The 19,128-nt window shown below is 41.1% G+C and overlaps 1 protein-coding gene across 3 annotated transcripts in view; it reads left to right on the top strand.

The window, feature by feature from the left end:
* The first annotated feature begins 1,773 nt into the window (after positions 1–1,773).
* The window catches only part of snrpb2 (small nuclear ribonucleoprotein polypeptide B2), a 30,381-nt gene continuing 13,026 nt past the window's right edge, over positions 1,774–19,128 (top strand). The window contains exons 1-3 of one of the 3 annotated variants that reach the window (XM_043709364.2): positions 1,774–1,898; positions 8,531–8,663; positions 12,397–12,569. In XM_043709364.2, coding sequence (XP_043565299.1) covers positions 8,600–8,663; positions 12,397–12,569 — 237 coding nt within the window. In that variant the 5' untranslated portion in view covers positions 1,774–1,898; positions 8,531–8,599. Of the gene's footprint in view, positions 1,899–2,117; positions 2,392–8,530; positions 8,664–11,351; positions 11,787–12,396; positions 12,570–19,128 lie in introns of those variants that run through there. The other 2 variants (XM_043709365.2, XM_087997295.1) reach the window with 2 other exon arrangements.

Below are 19,128 nucleotides of genomic sequence, written 5' to 3'. Positions count from 1 at the left end.
TTTCAAACTCAATTTTATCAAATTACTGGACTCAACATACAAACCAGGCTCAATCTGTCTTCCACTGTTCTTATCAAACTTGTTCCAGAAGACTTCAGCCCTGAAGAGCATTCTTCAATTACACGACTGCCTCATCAGCCCTCTCTGCTCTCAATTTATGCCAGTGTGCTCCTCCAGGAACTCTTCATCCGCACTGGCTAGCTCATTCTGTGTTACTTTATTGATTTCTTCTTTTCCAAACCCCTTCTTACTCAAGATCTTCAATCTGAACCTGTGTGTTGTTCCATCTGTTCATTCTGGTTGATTTCCATACCAGTCCACTACTCATGTCAGTCCTTCATAACTTCACATTCAACACTTTCTTTACAGTGGATGGCTCAGTGGTTAGTGCTGCTGCCTCACAGCGCCAGAGACCCGGGTTTGATTCCAGTCTCAGGCAACTGTGTGGACTTTGCACATTCTCCCTGTGTCTGTGTGGATTTCCTCCCACAATCCAAAGATGTGCAAGAAAGGTGAATTGGCCATGCTAAATTGCCCATTGTGTTCAGGGATGTGTCGGTCAGGTGCACTACTCAGGGTCTGGGAAGGTTACTCTTCAGAGGGTTGGAGTGGATTTGTTGGGCCAAATGGCCTGTTTCCATACTGTTGGATTTTATGGTTCAAAGAAAGGGCCTGAGAGCCAAAGTGTGGGTTGCACCTGGCTGAGGGCCCTGTCCACCAGGGAGCTGGGGGGTCAACTCATTGTCAGCTACTGATAGTCCCATAGCAGCTATGCAATCTCCCAGGTTGACCTTTACCGTTTCCTTTGTCTGTTCTTTCTCTTTGGGTTCCATCTCCATCTATCGTTTGCTCCTTTCCCCCTCCCCTCACTTCATCTTCTACACAAATACCAACCTGTTCCTACCTTCCTCCAAAGACTGCCTTTGAAATACACAACAATGCAGAATCGCCGAGCAGAAACTGATAGTCAAGTTCCATACCCACGAAGATGGCCTCCACTGTGATCCTGGGTTCATGTTGCGATACATGTAACCCCACCATACTGTTCTGTGTTTGTAAAATCTTCTTTACTGTACTGTTTTAACACCATCACCTTGATAACTTATGATCTCTCTACCATAATTAGTTTGTATAATTTTGGATTACTTGTTACTTTGATTAGACCCTCAGTAAGCGGCTCTAATACCTGTCATGTTATTCCAGCAGTTTTGTTTATCTCCAGGACCACCTAATTTTTATTTTTTTTGTTATCATCATGCTGCTTCAATTAATTGGATTATAGGTCATCCCCATCACTTACTATTCAGCTATTGATACTTTACTCATACAATCTGACACTTTTGACCATCTACCTGCACATAATATTCAGCCTATTTGATCTATCTGCCCATTGATTGCTCTGCATATAAATTCTGCCACTGTATGCTTTTTACCTGACAAAGGTGCAGTGCTTTGATTTCAAATAAACTTATTGGACTATAACCTGGTGTCTTGTGACTTCTGACCTTCATCAAAAGGTTAGCTTACTCTCATATGAACTGCCAGAGGAAGTGGTAGATGGAAGTACAGCCTACAACATTTCGGCAGGTACATGATTAGTAAAGGTTTATATGGATTTGAGCCAAACGCAGGTAAATGGGACTAGTTCCGATGGAAACTTGATCTCTGTCTATTCTATATGATTCCACAACTACGATTCCTCCAGCCAGGCTGCACTTCAGAGCACGTGACAGGAACAGCGGAACTGCTTGGATCCGGCCTTGAAACAGCATGGGTGGCTTTATGAGGTCATCAGTGTGCGACGCTGACGGTTTGTCTGCGAGTCGGAGAAAGATCGAGAAAGAAAAGAACCGGGGAGCGTGATAGCGAAGAGTGCAGTCACCGTGAAGAGAGGCCAGGTTTGGAGCGGTGTGTCTGTGGCCAGGGATTTAAATCTCAGGCTGTGGGGTCGGGGAGTGACTGCCCACTTTCATGTATAGAGCTGAAAATGTGTTGCTGGAAAAGCGCAGCAGGTCAGGCAGCATCCAGGGAACAGGAGAATCGGCGTTTCGGGCATAAGCCCTTCTTCAGAAACGTCGATTCTCCTGTTCCTTGGATGCTGCCTGATCTGCTGCGCTTTTCCAGCAACACATTTTCAGCTCTGATCTCCAGCATCTGCAGTCCTCACTTTCTCCACTTTAATGTCTCGCCTGCCTCATCTCCGGCTGGAAACCGGGCTCCGGCTCTCCCAGTTGTCTTGGCCTGTTAGCTGCTGTCTGGTTTGGGGAAACACTGCGCCGTTAAGAGTCAAGCTACACATTTAGTTTGCAGTAGCCCAGAAGCCGCAATTCCTCTTTCCCCACAGTAAGCCGAGAAGTGTTCAGAAACGAAATGAATGCTGAGCTAAAGGAGGTATGAAGAAGGGCATAGAAGAGAGGGATGAGAGTCTCGTGAATGAAATGTAGTTAAAAATTACATGACACCAGGTTACAGTCCAACAAGTTTATTTGAAAGTATAAGCTTTTGGAGCGCTGCTCTTTCATCAGAAGCAGTGGAGCAGGAGCGTAGGACACAAATTATAGGAAAAGATGTAAGTGTCATACAACTGATGTGGTATATTAAACAAACCTGTTAAGTCTTCAGTCACTTAGAATGGGTTGCAGGTTTTGATTCGTTAATATGTAAATCCCAGAGCTTCTTTGAAGTCACCTTCCTGAGATAACTTATGGTTTTATGCAAAAGATGACATCTCAGCTCAATGTATTAAAGGTGTGAGGTTAGTGTCTTTATTCCAATCTAGAGTCAGACTGGTTTTATTTCCAAAGTAGGAATTGATAAAATGTCACATGGACTGATTGCCTACAAATTGTGTGCTTTCTGAACAAAATAGAATGTATCTGCAACTGTAAATTAACACTGTAGACAAGTATGTGTGTGTGTATATTAATGAGAGAGGGTCTGTATTTGTCTGATTGTAAGTGTGTGTATGTGTGCTTTGTGTGACAGTATGGTGGGTAAAATCAAGGACTGCAGATGCTGGAAACCAGATTCTAGATTAGAAAAAAGCACAGCAGTTCAGGCAGCATCCGAGGTGCAGGAAAATCGATGTTTCGGGCAAAAGCCCTTCATCAGGAATAGAGGCAGAGTGCCTGTAGGGTGGAGAGAGATACTACAGTGTAGTGGGGTCACCTGTAGTGTGACATGATCCAAGATGCTGTTTGAGGCCATCCTCATGGGTACAGAACTTGGCTATCAGCCTCTGCTCAGTGACTCTGCGTTCTTATGTATCTCAAAGTCCGCCTTGGAGTTTAGTCATCTGAAGATTTGAGGCTGAATGTCCTTGACCGCTGAAGTGTTCCCTGACTGGGACGGTGCATCCCTGTCTGGCGATTGTTGCATGGTGTCCATTCATCCTTTGTTGTAGCATCTGCTTGGTCTCGCCAATGTCTCGGGGCATCCTAGCCTGCAGCATAGTAGATAGAAAACTCATGGCTGAGTCACATGAGTACCTGCCATGCACTCGATGAGTGGTATTCCCATGTTAATGGTAGTATCTATGTCTACACTCTGACACGTTGTGCAGTTGGCCTCCACTTCTCGCCTTTAAATAACTGTCAAACCTTAAACAGACCATTGTTCGCAGCAAACTGCCCAGCCTTCAAGTCAACATGGCTCATCCCTAATGAAGGGCTTACGCCTGAAACGTCAATTATAGCAGTTGCCCTGTCATGGCAACTGCTATGAGACATGTTGACCTGGATACTACCATTATACGTGGGGATATCACTTATTATATGCGTGTTAGGTACTCCTCTTTTACTATAAATTGTGTCCTATAATCCTCCCTCACCAGCAACCTGATGAAAGAGCAGCACCCTGAAAGTTCATATTTCCAGATAAACCTGTTGGACCATAACCAGTGTTGTTTTTTTTTAATTTAAACTTTGTCCACCCCACTCCAACACTGGCACCTCTACGAGATGAAATGTAGTATGTGAGGGGAAGGTCGGAAAACATTAGTGCTTAAGTGTAGTGAGTTGGTTTTTAGAGGTAAACCAAGGAAATTTAAATTGAATAGTCTGGAAGACAATACAGTAACATTGGTTATGGACAGATGTGAACAGGACCGAATTATATGATGGGATACGTGGTGACGAGTTTTGGGTGAGTTTGGGTTTTAAGGTGTGGAGGCTAAGCACATTTTGAAATAATTGTTTGTAGATGAGAATTTTGGGGATAGATAGGTGAGGTCAGAGTTAGGTAAAAAAATTGTCTGGATATTGGACCAGCAACTTGACATGCAGTGGATAGGTTGAGAGGTCAGGAGTGTAAATGTGGAAGCATGTAAATGGATTACATATAGGGGTGACCTACACTTTAAATACCCTTTGTAGCTTGCTCAATGTTGTAAGGTAGACAGTTCTAAACATTCACAACCCTCCTAAAGGGGAAAAAAATGATTTGCATCTTTTTTTAAATCCATTGCAGAATAAGGGAACACCTGACTACAATTTTTGAGATTCTGCAAGTAGTGGTAAAATTTGAATATCTATCCTGTCAAGCCCCCTCAGAATTCGATCGGCCCTTGTTCTTCTAAACCTTATCTTTGTATCTTTCATAGGCTGTTTCAAGGTCTTTCATGCCCCTGTCACCTTGCAGGTTGTCATTTTTGAGATGGTTATGATGTTGTGAAAACCAGTGAAAAATACAGATAAATTATATACTGTTTCCCTATTCCCTGTTAATACAGTACCCAGTTCCAATCTTCAAAAGCCCCACATTTACTATAGCTCCTCTTTTTATACCCAAATAAATTCTTGCTGTTTGTTTTTATATTTCTTGCAAACTTACTTTCATAAACCATTTCTTCTTCTTTATTATCAATTTAATCATCCACTACTGGTTCCTAAAAAAAGATAAAATTCCCAATCCTCTGGCCTCCTTGACCACCTTTGTTAACTGGGTGATTCATCCTTGTCATCAAATCTTCCTTTTTTGAAGGTGTTTTTTGAGCTTTATGAAATATCTGGTTAAATATCTGCTACTGTTCATCCATTGATGACAGTTTTGCCCATGTAATTTTAAACAACTTCCTTCATATCTCTGTAATTGCCCTTATTTGAAACTAATTTCAAATGTGACTTGCTGTCCCTCAAACTGAAATTTAAATTCTTCTGTGATCACTACCCCCCTAGAGGATCATTAACTCTTTAAAATCATCTCTTAATCCTATCTCATGGCACATTACTAGATATAACATAGCCTTTTCAGGGATCACATCTGCAATGTACTGCTCTAAGAATCAATTCCTGATGCATCCTTCAAATTCATTTTCCATGTCACCCATGCCCATCTGATTTGTCCAGTCAATATCCAGATTAAATTTATAATAACTGTAGTATCTTTCTTAGAGATCTTTATTATTTCCCAATTAATATTTTGTACTACTTATGCTCTTATAGGAATTTAGAGTTACGGTGAGAGGATGGGTAGTGGAGCTGAGGCTATAAAAAGTTCAGTCACAATCTTGTTGAATGGTGGAGTGGGCTTGAAGGGCCAGATGGCATACTCCTGCTCCTGGTTCTTACGTTCTACAGTGTGGCCTATTGACGACTCCCACTGATGACCTTTCCTTGCTGTACCTTATTTCCAGCCAAACTGTCTTTCATATCACAACCTGTTGCACCTATCACTAATGATAGCCTTGAATATTCTGACCGTTCTTGTCCTGCCACGGTCTTGACAGTCAGCTACACCTTGGTTCTCATCCACTGTCCACAGCTTAGTGAGATTCCAATATCAACTAATCTGATAATTGAATATCTCCACAAATGCTTTCTCAGCATCATGCCATTGCTTTAAATTGAAGATGAAATAGAAATGAGAAAGCAGAATTGCAGGAAGTGGTGATTTCCCCAACACTCTGCTACTTTCCTTCAACAAGCTACCCTAACTCCCTTTCCCTTTTGCCTATTCTTCTGGAGCATCAAGTCTACTTGAATATTACATTCCCAGTTTTGGTCACCCTGCAGCTACACCTGTTTAATTACTGTTAGGTCCTATTCATTATTTCCATTTGTGCCATCTCCTCCTATCTTGTTATAAATCCTGCATGCATTCAGACAGAGGATTGAGGTTTGACTTTTTAACTAGTGGTTTCCAGTTTCTGTTATACTATTCTGTATTTATTTTGTTCTCCTTCCTATCACATTACGATGATTGTTTGCCTTTTCACTACTCTGCATCTCTGCTTTCTTCTTTCTGTGATGTGGAGGTGTTGGTGTCGGACTGGGATGGACAAAGTTAAAAATTACACAACACCAGGTTAGTGGGCGGCACGGTGGCACAGTGGTTAGCACTGCTGCCTCACAGCGCCAGAGACCCGGGTTCAATTCCCACCTCAGGCGACTGACTGTGTGGAGTTTGCACATTCGCCCCGTGTCTGCGTGGGTTTCCTCCGGGTGCTCCAGTTTCCTCCCACAGTCACAAAGATGTGCAGGGTCAGGTGAATTGGCTAAACTAAATTGCCCGTAGTGTTAGATAAGGGGTAAATGTAGGGGTATGGGTGGGTTTCGCTTTGGCGGGTCGGTGTGGACTTGTTGGGCCGAAGGGCCTGTTTCCACACTGTAATGTAATGTAATCTAAAAAGTGTAAATAAAATTACTTGACAGTGTAAACAATGGAGATCTCAAAGAAATTTTAATCTTTAGTTAAATCAACGTGTCCAAAAGATATCCTAAACCACAAGACTAAAACAAGTTGCTTGTGTCCTTGATCTCAATCTTATTTCTAAATTGCTTGTGCTTAGGCTGTTTCCATTTATTTGTACATTTGTTTGAAATAAGTTTTTTTCATAATATTGGCACCAGTAATAGCATAATTGTGACCCTAGTATACGAGCATGTTTAGGTAAAACAATCGATACTTGTGGCATTCATGGGCGGCATGGTGGCACAGTGGTTAGCACTGCTGCCTCACAGCGCCAGAGACCCGGGTTCAATTCCCGCCTCAGGCGACTGACTGTGTGGAGTTTGCACATTCTCCCCGTGTCTGCGTGGGTTTCCTCCGGGTGCTCCGGTTTCCTCCCACAGTCCAAAGATGTGCAGGTCAGGCGAATTGGCCATGCTAAATTGCCCGTAGTGTTAGGTAAGGGTAAATGTGGGGTATGAGTGGGTTGCGCTTCGGCGGGTCGGTGTGGACTTGTTGAGCCGAAGGGCCTGTTTCCACACTGTAAGTAATCTAATCTAATCTAATAGTCCAACAGGTTTATTTGGGGCTACAGGTTTTTAGAAGGAGCACTGCTCCTTCGTCATTTAGCTAGTCACTAACCTGGTGTTGTGTGATTTTTAACATTCTTGTTTGTTAGCTTTTTTAAAACTTCCCTTCAATTAAACTCCCCCACACTGCTGTACACACAGAATTTAATTGGTTTAAAGCAATGGTGTGATGGTGAGAAAACACTTGTAGAGATGATCAGCCAATGGGTTAGTTAATAGTAGAGCAAATTACAGCAGATACTGGAATCTGTACTGAAAACAAAAAATGCTGGAAATCAGTTGGTCAGCAACATCATTGTAGAGACAGCAAGCTAATATTTTGAGAATAGATGACTCTTCAGAGCTGACGTAAAGTGTGGAGGGGACAGCATTTATGCAATAGTTGGGGATGGGGGAAGGTGTCAATCGTGCAGATTAAGTGATCGGGATGTGAGAATGGTAGAACAATGATGTGTCTAACTGCCAAACTGGAAAGATGGTTCCACTGGAGTGGGGGGAGGGAAGAGATGACATGGTGACAGAGAATGCAACAAGTGAAAGCTAGAAGAAAGTGAAGAAGTGGAAGTGAGTTTACAATCTGAAGGTGTTGAACAAATATTAAGTCTCTACCTCCACGTGGCTCCCCCACTATTGCATAAATGCTGCCTCCTCTAGACTTCACGTCAGCTCTGAAGAGTCATCCAGACTCAAAACATTAGCTTACTCTCTCATCAGATGCTGCCTGACCTACTGTAGTTAGTAGTGGAATCTCATTAAACTGACGGGTGGACAAGAATGATTGAAAGAGATGATGTGGTCGACTGTCAAAGACTGTAGGAAGACAGGTTCAAAGTATTCAAGTGATGGTTGGGGTCATTTCTGTGTTAGGACTGGAGAAAGTCAAACATAGTTTTTGGAAACTTGGGCATGTCTTTGGATAAATGAGTATTTTCAAGTACTTTGGAGATAAAGAAAGTTTGGAGGATGATGTAGTAGTTTACATAGAAAATTGGGTTTCTTTGAGGAGAACTGATACTGGAGATTTTAGGAGAGCAATAGCATCTCTGAGGGATAAAGATTTGCGCTATCAGCTAGCACAGGGACCAGGAAAAGAATTTGAGTTATTGACAGAGAAACTAGGGGTTACAGGTTCAAAGCAGAGTGGTAATCTTTGAGGGGTGGAGTTTGTCTTGATGTATGAAGAATGGGTGAAGTTTGCGGGAGGGAAAGAAGGATTGCTAACTCTGCTACAGCTGTTTGGCTAATTAATCAATTGACATTGTTTCTTTTTAAAGTGAAAATTTTAAATTTTACACTTGGGGTTTGGATTAACTTGAAGACACATTAACCTGAAGACTCCCACAATGGACATCCGACCTAATCAGACAATCTACATTAACAACATTAATGATAAAGTTAAAAAAGAAGGTAAATTGTTTTCAAGCTTCCTTTCAATCTAACATGTGGATAGGTTCAGTGTATCAGAAAAGTTTGTTTAACAAGTGACTGAACACTTAAGGGGCAGTTATAATGGCTGCTTTTTATTTTAACCAAGTTCCTTTGCCAGATAGGAAACCAGCCCTGCTCACTGTTACTACCATTCAGTCTCATGTAACCAAGTAAGGCTGAGGTTGTGTGATCAGTTCATGCAGTATTCTAAGTTTGTAGTCACAAGAATAGAGGAAAAAAATGGGGTTTAAGGTGTCCTTACAACACCCCCTTCTCTCATCAGTTGGTAAATGGTTTGTGCCATTTGTAGGAGAGAACGGGATCAAAGAGACTGTTCTATAAGCAGTGATTAATATTTGTAAAACAGAGCCCTTGGGTTTGGGATAGGAGTTGAGCTGTTAAACGTTTGCATTTTAAATTGTCTAGGGGAGTTGTTGATCAGCCAGATGTGCTCAACTATAAATTTGGATAACAAATTAACAGTAATTGCCCCATGGTAAGTTTGGAGTCGTGTTTTTTTTCAAAACAGTAAATATAGCAGCTGCAAGGCATTAAACCAGTTTGGAGTTTTGATAACTTAAACTACCTAGAATGTATTAAGCAACATCCAACACTGACATTGTTATTAGCCCGTATTTTGTGCTAAGTAATGTTTATTTTGCAGAGGAATGAGGGTGAAGGTGGCTACAAGTAATAGAAACTGTTCTGTGAGCTCGATAACTTGCAATGAATACTGGTTATTTTTATGTAATGTAACATTTGAAATTATAGGAATTCTTTGTTTTACATGTAAAGCACAATGTGAGAATTAATTTTGATTTTTGCTATTCTCCAGTCATAAATCTTGTCCGGTCTCTCTCTCTTCTGATTCCACCCTCTTGCATCTCTTTATTTCCTCACTTAATGAGCTTTCTGGTCTCTACATTTGAATTCTTTCCCCAAATCCTTGCCTCTTACTATAAAACACTTTGTTCAGTGTTTTTTTTAATCCATCCTAATGTTTCCTCTTTGGCTTTTTCTTGTAATTCTGTAAAATACCTGTACCTTGAGAGAGTTTTCCATAATAATGCTACAAGTTTTTGAGTACATGCAAGGCACTATGTACCCTTATTGACTTTGATTTGGAAGGTCATGGAATTCATCAAGGGTCAAGAATTTTGAGTAGGCAATTTGCTTTGCTGCTGAGAGGTTGCATTACCTTTTTGGATGAAATGCTAAACTGAGATCATATCTGCTTGTCACAAGTGTATATGGTGGATGGGGCAGGAGGGAAGAAGAGAGAATTCTTGCTCATTTGTTCCTGAACAACCACTATTAAAAGTTTAACTGGATAGTTTCGTATTGCCATTTATGGAATACTGTATTGTCGTTTGCAAGTGGTTTGCCACATTTATCCACAATATTTGCAGTCATAGTTAATTGTTTGTGAAGTACTGCTAAAGATTTGAAAGGGACTGGGCTTGTATACCCTTGAGTTTAGAAGGCTGAGAGGAGATCTGATTGAGACGTATAAGATTATTAAAGGATTGGACACTCTGGAGGCAGGAAGCATGTTTCTGCTGATGGGTGAGTCCCAAACCAGAGGACACAGTTTAAAAATAAGGGGTAGGCCGTTTAGAACAGAATTAAGGAGAAACTTCTTCACCCAGAGTGGTGGGTGTGTGGAATGCTCTGCCCCAGAAGGCTGTGGAGGCCAAGTCACTAGATACTTTCAAGAAGGAGTTGGATAGAGCTCTTAAAGATAGTGGAATCAAGGGTTATGGAAATAAGGCAGGAACAGGATACTGATTGAGGATGATCAGCCATGATCATAATGAATGGTGGTGCTGGCTCAAAGGGCAAAATGACATACTCCTGCACCTATTGTCTAATTAAATACAACTTTCTGCTTCCTATCCTCATTTTAAGGAAATGCTTAACACTGTTATGAGTTTACAGTGTTCTTATTTATGGTATGTTTTATAGTTACTCACTTCAATGGAAAATTACTAAAGCCTTGGTGATTCTTTTGACTGCATGAGTAACTAAAAATTTTGTGGGCTTTTTTTTTGACAAGCTTCAGTAGTAATTGAATGAAAAGCTTGATTTTGCTTTTTCAACTCATTTTTGCTGGAATTTTTGAGCACAGATTTGAGAATTGATTTCCAGTAGTGTTCCTCTTGCAGGGAAAGCACTATTAATATAGTCATGCTGATAAAATTTCTTCTTAAAAAGAAACTTGTCAAAAATTGTATGAAAGGAGCAGGCTGGAACGGGGCATGTTATATCAATAAAATGGGAGAATGTGGATGTTTTCATGACTTCTCGATGCTGCATATGGACATGCAACTTGGGCTGACAAGTGGCAAGTAACATTCATGCCACCCAAGTGTCAAGCAATGACTATCTCCAACAAGAGAATCTAACCATTGCCCCTTGGCATTCAATGGTAATACCGTCACTGAATCCTTCACCATCAATATTCTGTAGGTTACCATTGACTAGAAACTAGACTGGCCATACAAATACTACAGCTACAAGTGCTGATTATTAATGAGGGATTCTGCAGCAATTAACTTGCTTTCTGTCTCCATGAAACCCATCCACCATCTGCAGGACACAAGTCAGGGTGTGACGGAATGCTCTTACCTGCATGGATGAGTATAAATCCAACAGAGCTTTAGAGCTTGATACCATCCAAAACACAGCACTGCGTTTGATTGGCTAGTACCACATCCACAAATATTCACTTTCTCATGACAGATGTACAATACCAGCAGTGTGTACTATCTGGAAGATGCACAGCAGGAATTCATCCAAAGCTCCTTTAGACAGCATCTTCCACATTCATGACCACAAACATCTAGAAGGACAAAAGCATTGGATGCATGGGAACACCACCAGCTGCAAGTTGCTCTCTAGGCCACTCTCCATCCTGACTTGGAAATATTGTCTTTCTTTAATGTCGTTGGTCCAAATCCTGAAACACTTGCTAATAACATTGAGTGTACTTGCTCCAAAAGGACTGGCTCCAGAAGCCTGCAGTAAGTGTTGGCCCTGCCAGTGAAGCCCACATCCCATGAATGATTGTTTTTGGGGAAAATACCCACTAGTTATGAAAAGGTGAACCTCTGAGTTTCTAGCAATTTTTCAAACTTGATTATGAATGTATGTATCTATTCATTCCAAGTGTAAGAAATAGGAACGTGAGTAGATCATTTGGACCCTCAAGCCTGCTCTGCTATTCAATAGGATCATGGCTGATCTGACATTCCTTATGTCCATTTACCCCATAACCTTGCAGAATTGAGAATTGCTGAAAATAGACACTTTTGTTATTTCAAAACCTTTTTTGCACTCATCAGGATAATTTGCAAGAATTATACACCCTAACTGTTAATGTATGTAGCTTCCAGTATACATATATCACACTTTTGAGCCCAACCGCAATCTGAAATTGGTTGTCAGCCTTGCACGTTCAGAAGAAAGTTGCAGATGTTGTCTTATTGTGGAATCACGTTTAATATTGAATGCTCTTTTGCAAGTGTGGGCCTATTGGGTATTTTGTTGTTTTGGTTGAGTATTTCTTGTGAATTGGCCTGAGTGCAAAACAAGGTTTTGACAAAATGTCATTTTTTAGGAATGCTCAGGTTCTGTACTACCAAATGACAGTGAATATCCAGTTCTAAAGCATATGAGTATAAATTAAACATGTTTTTATTTTTCTCCATAGAGCTGAAGAGAGCATTATATGCACTGTTTTCTCAATTTGGTCAAATAGTTGATATTGTAGCATTGAAGACTATGAAAATGAGAGGACAAGCATTTGTAATTTTTAAAGAGATAACATGTGCCACGAGTGCTTTACGGCAGATACAAGGATTCCCATTTTATGGCAAACCTATGGTAAGTAAATGCTGTCACGCTGATATTTGTATTACCAGTAGGTAAAAAGATATTTGTATTACCAGTCTGTAGTAGTCTACACTCTTCTATGGAAGAATAAGCCACATTATCCTTCATTGCTGTTGAGTTCAAGCTCACCTTTTAGATCAGAGCTCTCCATTGCTTGATAAATTGGTCAATGTTCAGGAGATTTGGATTGTTTTTATCCTGTTTGGGTTTCTAAAAACAATATTACCATACCCATTGACATTGTACTCGTCTTTGGCTTTTGTCTCCATGTTCTTATTTCTCTGTGCCTTTGCATTGTGGGAAAAGCAAAGCATCAAAAACCTGTAATGTCTTCAGATTAAAAATACAATTCTAATTTTTCTTGGGCAGTCAGGAAACCCATTGTTTTTTAATGAATGATTTTAATTGGATAATCTATCTTTTAACGAGCAATTCAATTCTAAAACTCATCTAAATTTTTCATTAGCTAAAGGTCCCTTTTGTATTCTGGCCATGTCACAGCATAAAGATATTGATTCAGTGATGTAGCTATGGGTATTGCCTTTTCAAATGCACAGTTTTAAATTACAACTTACAAAATTGGGTTGGAAGACCTGTCTGAAATTTTGACTTTAATAGCTAGAAAATGATATGTATTGCATGATTAAGAAAATATAACTTTTTCTGCTTAAGAAAATTAGGACTTGTATTGGTTTGTTTATTTGGAAAATAATGCTGCTAATTTAGAATAGAAAAACATTAATATAACAAAAAATACAGAACAACTAAAGCAGTGACACCTACTCTGAGAACTGGGAAATAGAAATAAAAACTGAGTTATCAGCAGGATTTCATATACCTCGCCCCAGTTATATTTTGAGTCTGTGCACAAACTTGAATCAGGCTCTGCACTACTACCACCTTCCTCATCGGTAAGTGAAAATGGGCTAAAATTAAAGTCTGAAATGAAAATTAAAGGCTACAATACCCAGCAAAAAGTTCAGGCACAGCTTCGAAAGCTTACACCAGTCTTTGTTTAGAACAATATTGCAAGCGTGATAAAATCTGCGTGAACATAGATGGACTTCAAGTAGCACGCTACAGGGCAGTCAGTCATCCTCGAAAACAAATAAGTATTCAGCTACAAAGACATTATTGTCTTTCTGGCATTTTTGATGTGGAAAAGACTAAGTGTTGAATAAAGAATGCTAGGTTGAAGGACATATGTGAACTGTTGGCTTGGATTCTCATTGGATGAGAGGATGTGGATTTGCCTTCATTGATTGCACAGGAAAGGGCTGGGAAGGGCAAATGAAAGTCAGTCGTATAAAAGTGAACAAGAGTCCTTGTGGAAGTTGGAGACGGGATAATGGTGTGTTTTGTTGCATAATTGTGACTTGATTGCTGATAGGATCTGTGTAGACTGGAGGCTGATGGGATTAAAAGTGGGAAGAGAGCATCTGCTTGAACAGTTGGATTGGAGCCGAGGCAGAGTAAGCAGTCTCCCATGGGGAACCTTTTCATATGCCTTACTGAAGTCCACATAGATCACGTCTACCGCTGTGCTCTGATCAATCCTCTTGTTGTTACTTCAAAAACACAATGAAGTTTGTGAGATATGGATTTCCCATGTAAAGGCTAATGACTATTTGTGCTGAAACCCTAGAACTCTGTGGGAAGCTAGAGAAGTGATTACTGGGTATCTTACTGAGATATTTCTATCATCGATAGTCACAGGTGAGGTGCTGGAAGACTAGAGCTTGTCTAACATGGTGCCATGATTTAAGAAAGGTGGTAAGAACAAGTCAGGAAACTATAGACCAGTGAGCTTGACGTCGATGGTGGGCAAATTGTTGGAGGGACAGGATATATATGTATTTGGAAGGGCAAGGACTGATTGTCAACATGGCTTTGTGCGTGGCAAATCATTCCGATAATCAACTTTCTTCTGTAGTAATAAGTTTGCAGATGACACCAAAATTGGAGGTGTAGTGGGCAGAGAAGAAGGTTACCTTGGATTACAACGGGATTAGATTAGATTAGATTAGATTACAGTGTGGAAACAGGCCCTTCGGCCCAACAAGTCCACACCGACCCGGCGAAGCGCAACCCACCCATACCCCTACATTTACCCCTTACCCAACACTACGGGCAATTTAGCATGGCCGATTCACCTGACCTGCACATCTTTGGACTGTGGGAGGAAACCGGAGCACCCGGAGGAAACCCACGCAGACACGGGGAGAACGTGCAAACTCCACACAGTCAGTCGCCTGAGTCGGGAATTGAACCCGGGTCTCAGGCGCTGTGAGGCAGCAGTGCTAACCACTGTGCCACCATGCCGCCCACCATCTTGATCTTGATCTGATGGGCCAATGGACTGAGTGGCAGATGGAGTTTAATTTATATAAATGCAAAGTGCTGCATTTTGGGAAAGCAAATCTTAGCAGGGTTTATACACTTAATGGTAAGGTCCTAGGGAGTTTGCTGAACAAAGAGAACTTGGAGTGCAGGTTCATAGCTCCTTGAAAGTACAGTCGCAATTAGATAGGATAGTGAAGAAGGCATTTGGTGTGCTTTCCTTTATTGGACAGAGTACTGAGTACAGGAGTTGGAAGGTCATGTTATGGCTGCACAGGACATTGATTAGGCCACTTTTGGAATATTGTGTGCAATTCTGGTCTCATTCCTATTGGAAAAATGTTGTGAAACTTGGAAGGGTCCAGAAAAGATTTACAAGGATGTTGCCAGGGTTGGAGGATTTGAGCTATAAGGAGAGGCTGAACAAGCTGGGGCTGTTTTCCCTGGAGCGTCGGAGGCTGAGGGGTGACCTTATAGAGGTTTATAAAATTGAGGAGCATAGATAGGGTAAATAGACAAAGTCTCTTCCCTGGGGTTGGGGAATCCAGAACCAGAGGACATAGGTTTAGAGTGAGAAGGGAAAGATATAAAAGAGACCTAAGGGGCAACTGTTTCATGTAGAGGGTGGCGTGTGTGTAGTGGTGTGGGCTGCCAGAGGAAGTGGTGGAGGCGAGTACAATTGCAACATTTAAAAGGCATCTGAATGGGGAATGTGTAGGAATGATTTGGAGGGATATGGCCTGTGTGCTGGCACGTGGGTCTAGATTGGGTTCGGCTATCTGGTCAGCATGGACGAGTTGGACCAAAGGGTTTGTTTCCGTGCTGTACACCTATGACTCTAAGTAACATGATCTTTCAGAAAGTAATACAAAGATAGTGTTAACAGAACAGATGAAAAACAGGCATTTGGCAAATTGGTTGGAAGCTTAAATGAAATATATTACTAGTAAGCATGTTGGAGGTCAGTGGAATTAAAAATACTTGTCATTAGAACATCTGTTTGGCACCTTATCTATCAATATTCAAACTCTGTTCCAGTTCTGGATGTAGGTTTGCTTGCTGAGCTGGAAGGCTCATTTCCACACATTTCGTCACCCTACTAGGTAAAATCTTCAGTGGGCCCCTGGGCAAAGCGCTGCTACTGCTGATTTCTGCTTTCTATTTATATGTTTGGGTTTCTTTGGGTTGGTGAGGTCATTTCCTGTCATCACCACAGCAAATGACATCATCAACCCAAAGAAACCCAAACATATAAATAGAAAGCAGAAATCATCAGCAGCAGCGCTTCGCCCGGGGGCCCACTGAAGATTTTACCTAGTAGGGTGACGAAATGTGTGGAAATGAGCCTTCCAGCTCAGCGAGCAAACCTACATCCAGAAGCTCAACCTGAGCTACACATCTTCTTTGTTCCAATGTTGTAAAGTGGTAGCATTTGTATCATCTACAAGACTCCTTTTAATTATACCATCAGAATCTAGAAGAATGAGCCGGAGATGCACAGGGAATGCCACTGTTTCCAAGTTACATTCCATAATGTGCATCATCCTGACTTGGAACAATATTGCTGTTTCTTCACTGGGTCAGAATCTTGAATTCCCCTCACTGACATAAAGGATTGCAGCATTCGAAGAACAAATGAAAAGACAATGCTAGTGCAATGCAAAGTGCTAGTTTATGGGACTTAGTTGGGTACCCCCTTCCCATACAAGAGCATTGTTGATATTAAACTAACTTCCCTGTGTAGATTTTGTTCTGTACTGCATATTTCCATTCTGACAAATCTTTGAATTTTAAAGCAATTCATACCATCCACTGTATTTGTGAGCTTTTCCCTATATTTTAAAATTTAGATTTTTTAAAAAAAACTTTGCTAAACATATGTTAACTCTCACCATTCTCCTTGCCTTCATGTAATGTGCTGTAATATATATCATGCATAAACTGAAGAAATGCTTCACAAATGCAAGCTACGATTATAGACATAATGCTGGTAACCTGACCATTTTAAGTTTGTGAGGACAACTGAAGCCAGCTGTAGTTCCTGTACTATTAGATTGACTAAGATCACTGTGGACTAATGAATGAGCCTGAAATTTTGCTTCTATGCTGGATCAGCTCTTAGCCTTTATGTTTGCGTAACTTCTGTTTTATTAATCTCTTTTTTCCTCTGGAGCAGTCATTCCTTTCCTCATTTTAATGAGAATACCATAACAGATAAGAATTGGTACTGATAACTTCCAAAAAAAATTACTATATTTAAATACAAAGTAATTTTTTCTGACCATTTACTAATTTCAGTACTGTGATGAAATTCATAAAATTTTCAATATGGTCAAGAGAAGGATATTAGCAAATGTATCCATTCAGTTGAGAGTTGTTTAGATTTCTGACAAAGTTTCTACAGAGAATTTTCATTTTCTTGAAGGAATTTGTTTTGGTTGGGAAGAAAGCATTTAATACGCTTGCCACCTTTGCTCAGATATTTGAGCATAGGAGTTGGAATGTCTTGTTGAGGTTAAACAGGATGTTGGTGAGATTACTGTGTACAGATCTAGTAGCCTTACTACAGAAAGGTATTAAATTGGAGAAGTTTCAGTGAAGGTTTACCAGGATGTGGCTGGAAATGGAGGGTTTGATTTATAAAAAGAGGCTGGTTAGGCTGGGATTTTTTCACTGGAGGCTAGGAGGTTGAGGGGTGACCTTATGGAAGTTTGTAAAAGCAAGAGAGGTATAGATAAGATGAACAGCAAGAGTCTTTTTCCCTAGGATGGGAGTTCAAAACTAGCGGGCATGTTTTTAAGGTGAGAGGAAAAAGATTTTTCAGAAGACATGAGAGGCAACTTTCTTACGCAGTGGTTTGAGTGTGGAATGAACTGCCAAAGTGGTGGTTGCAGGTACAATTACGACGTTTTTAAAATTTATTCGTTTATAGGGTATTGGTGTTGCTGGCTGGCCAACATTTATTGCCAGTCTCAAGTTGCCCTTGAGAAGGTAATGGAGAGCTGCCTTCTTGAACTGCTGCAGTCCATCTGCTCTGAGTTGACCCACAATGCCATTAGGAAGGGAATTCCAAGATATTGACCCAGTCACAGTGAAGGAACGGCAGGATGGTGAGTAGCTTGGAGGGGAACTTGATGGTGATGGTGTTCCCATATATCTGCTGCTCTTGTCCTTCTAGATTGAAGTGGTCATGGGTTTGGAAGGTGCTGTCTAAGGATCTATGGTGAATTTCTGCAGTGCATCATGTAGATAGTACACACTGCTGCTAATGAGCGTCAATGTTGGAGAGTGGATGCTTGTGGGTGTAGTGCCAATCAAGTGGGCTGCTTTGTCCTTGAATGGTGTCAAGCTTCGAGTGTTTTTGGGGCTGTATTCATCCAAGCAAGTGGGGAGTATTCCATCACCCTCCTGACTTGTCTTGTAGATGGCAGATAGGCTTTGGGGATTCAGGATTTGCATTACTCGCTGCAGTATTCCTAGCGTCTGACCTAGCCATTGTTTATTTGGTGAGTCCAGTTGAGTTTCTGGTCAATGGTAACCACCCAGGATGTTGATAGTAGGGGATTCGGTGATGGTAACGCCATTGAATGACAAGGGACAGTGGATTGATTGTCTCTTATGGTGACGGTCATAGCCTGCCATTTGTATGGTGCGAATGTTACTTGCCACTTGTCAGCCCAAGGTTGTACATTGTCCAGATCTTGTTGCATTTGAACATGGACTGCCTCAGTACCTGAGGAGTTGCAAATGATGCTGAACATTGTGCAATCATCAGCAAACATCCCTATTTCTGACCTTTTATGGAAGGAAGGTCATTGACTAAGTAGCTGAAGATGATTGGACCTAGGACACTACTCTGAGGAACTCCTGTCGAGATGACCTGGAGCTAAGATGGCTGACCTCCAACAACCATTACAGTCTTCCTATGTTTCGATTATGACTCCAACCACTGGAGAGTTTACCATTACTCACTGATTCCAGTTTTGCTAGGGCTCTCGATGCCACACTTGGTTGAATACAACCTTGATGTTCTCCCCTCACTTCTGGAATTTATCTCTTTTTTTTGTCTATGTTTGAGCCAATGCTGGAATGAGGTCAGAAACTGAGTGGCCCTGGTGGAACCCAAACTGGGCGTCCCTCAACCGGTTATTGCTGAACAGATGTTGCTTGATAGCACTGACACTTCCATCACTTTCCTGATGATGGAGAG

The sequence above is a fragment of the Chiloscyllium plagiosum genome, unplaced genomic scaffold, assembly GCF_037043375.1.
Source record: "Chiloscyllium plagiosum isolate Xiang-an unplaced genomic scaffold, Cpla_swu_hap1 HiC_scaffold_19, whole genome shotgun sequence".
Classification (NCBI taxonomy): domain Eukaryota; kingdom Metazoa; phylum Chordata; class Chondrichthyes; order Orectolobiformes; family Hemiscylliidae; genus Chiloscyllium; species Chiloscyllium plagiosum.
Note: the sequence above shows the minus strand (reverse complement) of the source record. Positions and strands in the feature narration are given on the sequence as shown.